The following is a 10,168-nucleotide window of genomic DNA, read 5'->3' as shown; positions in this document are numbered from 1 at the left end:
ACCAACGCATTTCACGTTCATGTTGCAGACGAACGTCTCGACGCGCGATCTGCACTTTGGCGGCAATGTCGTTCACTGGATATTCTGCGAAGACATGGTATTACAACCTATTGCGGAAACAAGGTATAACAAACCCAGAAGTATCGCCTTCATGTGCAGGACTGATCTGAGGTGCGGAACGTCATCGCTAAGTATTCTCAAACGTGTGACTTTTTCGTCGGCACAGCGTCGTGGATTACCAGGTCCCATCCCAATGCTTTTACTTTCAAGCACTTCTTACAAAAAAAGAAATAGTCTCGTCTCAAAACATGTATCCTGCAATCAAGAAAATCTTACAGTAAATACTTTCGATTCTATTCGGTCCGTCTCAGTTCATATTTCACAACCTTGGAGAATGGTGGCAGGAGTGACCGCGCCCAACGGTACGGAGCTGCCGCGCCCTGAGACCTCGGTAGGGCCAACATATTCCTTCATGGCGCAGATGACGGCGGTTATCTACTTATATTGGCCCTTCTTCACCGCAACTATAGGCATCATTGGTAACAACATGTCCCTCCTCATCACAACCAAGAAAGACAACCGCAAACACAGCACCTGCGTCTACATGGCCGGCTTGGCGATCGTGGACACTTGCTTCGAATTCGTCGTCTCCGCTTACAAGATTGTTGTGTTCCATGGTGTTGGCAAGAATATGGAAGAGAATTTGATGTTTTTAAGGTATGTAAAGTTCTTGTCTTTTTTTGCTTTGATTTCATATAGATTAGGACAGAAACAAAACAATTTGGAACCTTTTTGTATTGGGTATGTTGACCAATCACCACTTTCCTAAAGGAAGTCTGCTCGAGACTTCTGGTAGTAGTGGCCAATCATAAGTGCTCAACTTCCGGGGGAAAAAACACCTTTGAGAGTCTTTTCGGATATTCTGACCAATGATTACTTTCTTCAAAGAGACACCTCATGACTTCCGGTATGGCTGATCATAACCGCTCCACTTTGGGGGGAAACTCTTCTGAGAAGCTTTTTTGTATTAGGGTATTCTGACCAATCAGCTCTTTTTATGACGGGAGTCTCCTTCCGGTAGCATTGGCCAATCATAAGCACTTTCCGGCGCAGCAAAAAAAACAGGAAGTGCTTCTGATTGGCCAACACGGCTCAGCCGGCCTTGAAATGCCACTTGTGGTGATTCATCCCGAGAACCGGCACCTCAGCTTGCTCCTTGTTGACATACCGTGACCTTAGTGATCTACACTTTTCCTTTGTTTCATTCATAGCTTCATTTGGTACGGCGCAGATGCATTTGCCATCACATCCGGGCTCTTTCTGGCGGAAATGAGCATAGACCGCGCAATCGCAGTGACATTTCCGATGAAAGCAGCTTCCATCTGCACGGCTTCAAGGGCACTCAAGGTCACAGTCGTGACATGCGTAATACAACTGACATTCAACATCCAAGCGTTTTTTAGCTACAAATTACCGGACCCACCCAATGGCGTTGTACTTCGTCACGTGCCAAACATGCCATGGGTGGAACAATTTTTGAATTTTTACCAAGTTTTATTCGGTACTATTTTACCTTTCTCCATTTTAATCATCTGTAATACAATTATTATCATTAACGTGCGACGCGCTTCTAAGAAACGGAAAAAAATGGATTTATCAAAATCTCACCGGAAGTCCAAAGAACCTAACCTGACCGCGCTACTCCTAGTGACATCATTTGCTTACTTCGTCTGCTCTATTCCAAAGAGAATCTACGAGGCGATTGTTCCAGCGTTTATTCAATACGACCTGGACGACCCCTACTGGGGCACGCGCTACTGGTTGCAGTGGTGGATCTTCACAGAGATTTGGCATCTTAATTTCGCCATTAATTTTTATGTTTACTTTCTTGGTGGAGGGGCCAAATTCCGGCGGGACGCCAAGGAAATCTTTACGAAGTATTTTAAAGATGTCTTGAGAGACAATCGAGGAATGGCCATGACACAATCTACTGCAACCAGACAGAGTCGGCCATGCCACAGTCTACCATCATCGTAAGCTAGAGTCGGCCATGCCGCAATCTACCATCATCATCGCAAACTGGAGTCGGCCATGCCACACAGTATGCCACAATCTACCATCACAGCAAGCTAGAGTCAGCCATGGCACAATCTACCATCGCATGCTGGAGTTGACCACAGCACAATCTACCATCACAAGCTAGAGTTGGCCACAGCACAACCCACCATTGCAAGCTGTAGATAGAGTCGAGCATGGCACAATCTACCATCATCGTAAGCTAGAGTCGGCCCTGGCACAATCTACCATCATCGTAAGCTAGAGTCGGCCCTAGCACAATCTACCATCGCATGCTGGAGTTGACCACAGCACAATCTACCATCACAAGCTAGAGTTGGCCACACCACAACCCACCATTGCAAGCTGTAGATAGAGTCGAGCATGGCACAATCTACCATCGCGAGACGTATTAGACGGAAGAGAATGGCACAATCTACCATCGCAAGACAGAGTCGAGCATGGTGCAGTCTACCATCGATATTGATTTTGTATTTGTAATTTCTAACATTAACTATGAATTTCGGCTTTAAAGATTTAAAGATTTACAGATTGCGAATCGTCTCCACCGCATTTTCTTTAAGTGGTTCACAACGGTCCACCTTACAGAACACGCCCAAGAATAGTGATTTCGTGTCTTTTGACTGCGATGGCAACTAGATACACACTTCAGTTGGATGTCAGAAGCAGTTGGTCGATTGCTTCTAAGATGCATCCGGATGCGACCAGATTAGGATACACTTTGTCGCCACTTCAGTGGAGACCAAAGAATAGAAGAAATAAGTCGGATGCGACCAGATGGGGTTATATTTCGCCACTGGACTGTCGGGAATGAATGTAGTATCGCATGATGGTGAGCACGGCGAGTGTGTAATGTGACTGACGTCGTCAGTCTTAGGATGTCCTCCTGCGAGATATTTATATTTTCTCCTCAATGATTTTCTATATTTTCTCATTTTGTCAACATGGGATTGAGACGACAACAACCTGTTGATATAGTGTGAGAATCGGAAAACCGTTGTCGTCATTACCGAAGATGCATGAGACCACACGTCCACTTTGTGGTCAGACCGGACCTGACCCGTCCCACTGCAACATAGCGGATCGTAGCCTATTTAAATGGGCTAGCCGGTGCTATGCAGAGATGGTGCGCATTACTCCGGATGTCGTCTGCAGTCACAATCCGAAAATGATGAGGAAATAGTGCTGGCCGCATGGCTGAGGTCATCTTCCTCGGAGTATAGTTGACAGCAAATTCGACCAGGAGCCCACACCGCTTTGAAGGTGGCATGCCGCACCTGCCGCCAAATCGCTTAAAAGAAGTGGTGTTGTCGTCTAAAAAGCCGCGACGACTTCTGATAGAGTTTATAGCATATGCACGATCTTCGAGCATTTTCAATGGAGCTAGCGAATTAGTCCATTCATCTGCACGATTATTTGGCAAGATGATACGCGTATTTCCCGTCGCCAAAACAGAAGACATCGAGAACGGCCCCGTGGGAAAGAGCCGTTCTGGGGGTATTTTGTCACTCATCGCCACGAACTGTGTCTCGGTTTAATGTATAGCGACCCTGAACCCAGCGGACAGAGTTGCTGTAAACTATCGACAATCTCTTTATTATGTACCTCCGTACTACTGACGGCGTTGCAATATCAGAAGTCGCGAGCAGATAAGCACCTGGAAGACTGACCAACAATACCAGATAACCAGCTGGAAGAGTGAACACCGAGACCAGCTGGAGGACAGTTAACATCCAAGAATATTGGAATTAGTCCTTAAAGCCCTCTACCCAGCTCTCAAAACCTCACTATGTATAACGAAATTCTTCGATACCTCATTCCATTTCATACGGACGCCAGGGTTGAGGCGGCATCTTTTGATGATGTTGTGAAATTGATGAAATTTGTGCGTATGAAATCGGATACCTCATTTGTATAATATCATATACTCACTGTTTACATATTCGAGATTTTTGTTGGCGGTTGGGCGCATTGTAAACTTGAAAAGTGTCAGGTATTATAGCTAATGGTGTAATGGTGTTTGATAACTTTTGAGGCGAGACAAAAAGTGGATGCGATAAAATCCAATGTCTAGCGGACACGTTGAGCTGTACCCGTAAAAAGCGTTCTTTCCAGTGGTTTATTCCGTCGAACCCGCCATTGTAGAGTCAACAAAAGGCCCGGACTTTCGCTACAAAGAATTATACAAATTTCTTGAGGACCATAACTTTTTAATGACTTTCAAACTCTAAGTTGTTATTCGTTTCCTTAAACAAACAGACAACATAATCACCTTTAACAGAAGGAGTGCGTTATCGTACCTGTTATTGGAGAAGTCCCCTCTTTTTTCACTCCCAATCGCAACAAGAGTTTTTCATGATGCCAACATTTTTAACATTTACTTAGCGGCGTCGGCTACTGCGACGCAACCTAATCAGACCTACTTGCTTCGCGAGGTCCTTTCCGACGTTTTAGACAACTCTGCGGCATGGGCCCTTCTGGCAATCAAACTTCTCTCGTGTGATGTACGGTAAATAACTTCTGTTGCTGCGCCATACGAGAATCATCGAACGATGGGTAAGCTATATAACGACCCGATGCCGACTAATTATTCTGCGGGGAAAGCTACAAGCTACAAATGGTAAGGCCTCGCTAATCGCAGAACTTGACCGAGGCCCACCGACGCAGGGGGCGAACGCCCGCGACGTCACTCTGGTTTATCCCGCCACTGACACCATCGATATAGGAATGGCTTGTGGTATTAACGTTGTCCGCTGATGATGACGTCATTGCCTGTGCTATACATCCATGGCCTAACTGACCCATCGGCCGACGCAACTCCATAGATGCTGTACTTTTAACAAGTCTATAAATGTATGTATACATGCAGCGTAAAGGTCAATCCTTTTGAACTTCCAAATCCGTCATAGGCTTTTGCACCGAGCAGGGTCTATTTAAAAGCCTTTTGCACCAACTGTTACTTGGTCACGACAGAGTCATTCGGAGCTGCTGAAACAGCGCTCAGTTGAGCTTGACCTGTAATGTGGTTGTTGAGGACCAAGTGGCGAACAAACTTGAGTTCGAACACATGACCCTTGGATTGAGAGTCGGACACCTTGGTTGGTACACCACCGCATTTCATGTCGATGTTGCAGACGAACCTCTCGACGCGCGATCTGCATTTTGGCGGCAATGTCATTCACTGGATATTCTGCGAAGACATGGTATTACAACCTATTGCGGAAACATGGTATAACAAACCCAGAAGTATCGCCTTCATGTGCAGGACTGATCTGAGGTGCGGAACGTCATCGCTAAGTATTCTCAAACTTGTGACTTTTTCGTCGGCACAGCGTCGTGAATTACCAGGTCCCATCCCAATGCTTTTACTTTCAATCACTACTTACAAGAAAAGGAATAGTCATGTATCAAAACGTGTATCATGCAATCAAAAAAATCTTACAGTAAATACTTTCGATTCTATGCGATCCGTCTCAGTTCATATTTCACAACCTTGGAGAATGGTGGCAGAAGTGACTGCGCCCAACGGTACAGAGCTGCCGCGCCCTGAGACCTCGATAGGGCCTTCATATTCCTTCATGGCGCAGATGACGGCGGTTATCTACTTATATTGGCCCTTCTTCACCGCAACTATTGGCATCATTGGTAACACTATGTCCCTCCTCATCACAACCAAGAAAGACAACCGCAAATATAGCACCTGCGTCTACATGGCCGGCTTGGCGATAGTGGACACTTGCTTCGAATTCGTCGTCTCCGCTGGCAAGATTGTTGTGTTCCATGGTGTTGGCAAGAATATGAAAGAGAATTTGATGTTTTTAAGGTATGTAAAGATTTGTCTTTTTTTGCTTTGATTTCATATAGATTAGGACAGAAACAAAACAATTTCGAACATTTTTGTATTGGGTATGTTGACCAATCACCACTTTCCTAAAGGAAGTCTGCTCGAGACTTCTGGTAGTAGGCTATTGGCCAATCATAAGTGCTCAACATTCGGGGGAAAAACACCTTTGAGAATCTTTTCGGATATTCTGACCAATCTTTACTTTCTTCAAAGAGACACCTCATGACTTCTGGTATGGCTGATCATAACCGCTCAACTTTCGGGGGAAACTCTTTTGAGAAGCTTTTTTGTTTTAGGGTATTCTGACCAATCCACTCTTTTTACCGGAAGTATTAAGGAGACCCCCGTCATATGACGGGGGTCCCGGTAGCATTGGCCAATCATAAGCACTCTCCGGCGCAGCAAAAAAACAGGAAGTGCTTCTGATTGGCCAACACGGCTCAGCCGGCGGCCATGAAATGCCACTTGTGGTGATTCATCCCGAGAACCGGCACCTCAGCTTGCTCCTTGTTGACATACCGTGACCTTGGTGATCTACATTTTTCCTTTGTTTCATTCATAGCTTCATTTGGTACGGCGCCGATGCATTTGCCATCACGTCCGGGCTCTTTCTGGCGGAAATGAGCATAGACCGCGCAATCGCAGTGACATTTCCGATGAAAGCAGCTTCCATCTGCACGGCTTCAAGGGCACTCAAGGTCACTGTCGTGACATGCGTAATACAACTGACATTCAACATCCAAGCGTTTTTTAGCTACAAATTACCGGACCCACCCAATGGCGTTATACTTCGTCACGTGCCAAACATGCCATGGGTGGAACAATTTTTGAATTTTTACCAAGTTTTATTCGGTACTATTTTACCTTTCTCCATTTTAATCATCTGTAATACAATTATTATCATTAACGTGCGACGCGCTTCTAAGAAACGGAAAAAAATGGATTTATCAAAATCTCACCGGAAGTCCAAAGAACCTAACCTGACCGCGCTACTCCTAGTGACATCATTTGCTTACTTCGTCTGCTCTATTCCAAAGAGAATCTACGAGACGATTGTTCCAGCGTTTATTCAATACGACCTGGACGACCCCTACTGGGGCACGCGCTACTGGTTGCAGTGGTGGATCTTCACAGAGATTTGGCATCTTAATTTCGCCATTAATTTTTATGTTTACTTTCTTGGTGGTGGGGCCAAATTCCGGCGGGACGCCAAGGAAGTCTTTACGAAGTATTTTGAAGATGTCTTGAGAGACAATCGAGGAATGGCCATGACACAATCTACTGCAACCAGATAAGAGTCGGCCATGCCACAGTCTACCATCATCGTAAGCTAGAGTAGGCCATGGCACAATCTACCATCGCAATTCGCATGCTGGAGTTGACCACAGCACAATCTACCATCACAAGCTAGAGTTGGCCACAGCACAACTCGCCATTGCAAGCTGTAGATAGAGTCGAGCATGGCACAATCTACCATCGCAAGACAGAGTCGAGCATGGTGCAGTCTACCATCGATATTGATTTGTATTTGTAATTTCTAACATTAACAATGAATTTCGGATTTAAAGATTTACAGATTGCGAATCGTCTCCACCGCATTTTCTTTAAATGCTCACAACGGTCCACCTTACAGAACACGCCAAAGAATAGTGATTTCGTGTCTTTTGACTCCGGTGGCAACTAGATACACACTTCAGTTGGATGTCAGAAGCAGTTGGTCGATTACTTCTAAGATGCATCCGGATGGGACCAGTAGGATACACTTTGTCGCCCTTGTCGCCACTTCAGTGGAGACCAAAGAATAGAAGAAATAAGTCGGATGCGACCAGATGGGGTTATATTTCGCCACTGGACTGTCGGGAATGAATGTAGTCTCGCATGATGGTGAGCACGGCGAGTGTGTAATGTGACTGACGTCTTCAGTCTCAGGAACTCCAGTCCTGTGCCAGAGATGAAGCGGCTTGTTGTTTCGATGGTCTGACCTTGTATTGATGTCTGCAGACCAGAACTTCTGTCGCAAATCCTGGTGCAGGTGACAGTCTTGTATAATGTGCACAGGTGTCTTGCATTGGCATTCTGCTGTGTCCCTTCCTCCTATACGTTTTAGGTGCCCAGGTAGATCACAGTGGCCTGTTCTTAGACAGTAGATGGCTGTAGGCATACAGTTGATCATCGGTGTAGGCAAGTGTCCATTTGTCATGTGGGTACTGCCTGTCAATGTTCCATCGTGAGAGCTTTTCGATCTTGGGTCTGGTACTGAAGGCTGGATGTCTACTTGGAACTCTTGCTGGGACCATGCTGTTGGCTGCAGGTTTTAAACTGGATTTCCCAGACATAATAAGATGTAATGTTGTCCTTATGTCTTTTAGTATGATCAACCGTAAGACTCTATAATAGGTTGTGATATTGTCCTTCAACCTTGAAACTCCACGTTGTACCATTATTATATCATGGTCACAACAAGTCTGCTTCAAAGTTTTTACAGTCTTCAATAGTCAGTATCTACCATTTGAGATCAAGAAAATAAATGGATTCAGTCTATAGTTTTATATAAAATATCACTTTATTACACTGGATTGTAACACAATCCACTGAAAAATATACAAAGATGAACTTATAAATGCGAAATACAATGTTTTGTCTGGGGATTTCATCACACACCTATTATCATAATACAGAAATTTGCAAACTCTTCTGCGGTTATACATTGCTGATGCCTTTTGCTTAACAAATCCTTGATCAACTTGCAATATTGTACACTGATGAAGTAACTCAATGAGGCAGTTACGAGTAGAAATTTGTCAGTACAAGTTCGATATTATGGCAGTATGTTGGAATTCAAATCATCAAAAAGACTGTTGGGATGACAAAATTAGGTCTTGGGTACGTTGTCCCGTCTTGCATTGCATACATACTTGATAAACCAGGTGTACAGCACTGACTGACAAACCATACGGCTGAAACTCGTCCTCAATGAAGATAAACACTTGACCCAATTCAGCGTCTCTGAAACATGATCTTGTGTAGTTTCATCACAGCACCGACTGACAACCCATAAGTCTGAAACTCGTCCTCAATGAAGATAGACACTTGGCCCAATTCAGCGTCTCTGAGACATCATCTTGTGTAGTTTCATTACAGCACCAACTGACAACCCATAAGTCTGAAACTCGTCCTCAATGAAGATAGACACTTGGCCCAATTCAGCGTCTCTGAGACATCATCTTGTGTAGTTTCATCACAGCACCGACTGACAACCCATAAGTCTGAAACTTGTCCTCAATGAAGATAGACACTTGGCCCAATTCAGCGTCTCTGAGACATGATCTTGTGTAGTTTCATCACAGCACCGACTGACAACTCATAAGGCTGAAACTCGTCCTCAATGAAGATAGACACTTGGCCCAATTCAGCATCTCTGAGACATGATCTTGTGTAGTTTCATCACAGCACCGACTGACAACTCATAAGGCTGAAACTCGTCCTCAATGAAGATAGACACTTGGCCCAATTCAGCGTCTCTGAGACATGATCTTGTGTAGTTTCATTACAGCACCGACTGACAACTCATTAGGCTGAAACTCGTCCTCAATGAAGATAGACACTTGGCCCAATTCAGCATCTCTGAGACATGATCTTGTGTAGTTTCATTACAGCACCGACTGACAACCCATAAGTCTGAAACTTGTCCTCAATGGAGATAGACACTTGGCCCAATTCAGCGTCTCTGAGACATGATCTTGTGTAGTTTCATTACAGCACCGACTGACAACCCATAAGGCTGAAACTCGTCCTCAATGAAGATAAACACTTGACCCAATTCAGCGTCTCTGAAACATGATCTTGTGTAGTTTCATCACAGCACCGACTGACAACCCATAAGTCTGAAACTTGTCCTCAATGAAGATAGACACTTGGCCCAATTCAGCGTCTCTGAGACATGATCTTGTGTAGTTTCATTACAGCACCGACTGACAACCCATAAGGCTGAAACTCTTCCTCAATGAAGATAGACACTTGGCCCAATTCAGCGTCTCTGAGACATCATCTTGTGTAGTTTCATCACAGCACCGACTGACAACTCATAAGGCTGAAACTCGTCCTCAATGAAGATAGACACTTGGCCCAATTCAGCATCTCTGAGACATGATCTTGTGTAGTTTCATTACAGCACCGACTGACAACTCATAAGGCTGAAACTCGTCCTCAATGAAGATAGACACTTGGCCCAATTCAGCATCTCTGAGA

At 44.8% G+C, this 10,168-nt stretch overlaps 1 protein-coding gene across 1 annotated transcript; it reads left to right on the top strand.

Moving 5' to 3' along the window:
• The first annotated feature begins 310 nt into the window (after positions 1-310).
• LOC135484990 (C-C chemokine receptor type 3-like) lies at positions 311-3,916 on the top strand. The gene is made up of 2 exons (XM_064766716.1): positions 311-717; positions 1,272-3,916. Exons 1-2 carry the CDS (start codon positions 395-397, stop codon positions 2,035-2,037), a joined length of 1,089 nt encoding a protein of 362 aa, XP_064622786.1. The 5' UTR covers positions 311-394; the 3' UTR covers positions 2,038-3,916.
• The last annotated feature ends 6,252 nt before the right edge of the window (positions 3,917-10,168 follow it).

Source organism: Lineus longissimus, chromosome 3, assembly GCF_910592395.1.
Source record: "Lineus longissimus chromosome 3, tnLinLong1.2, whole genome shotgun sequence".
Lineage (NCBI taxonomy): Eukaryota > Metazoa > Nemertea > Pilidiophora > Heteronemertea > Lineidae > Lineus > Lineus longissimus.
The sequence above is the reverse complement of the archived record's forward strand: the minus strand, read 5'-3'. Positions and strand labels throughout refer to the sequence as shown.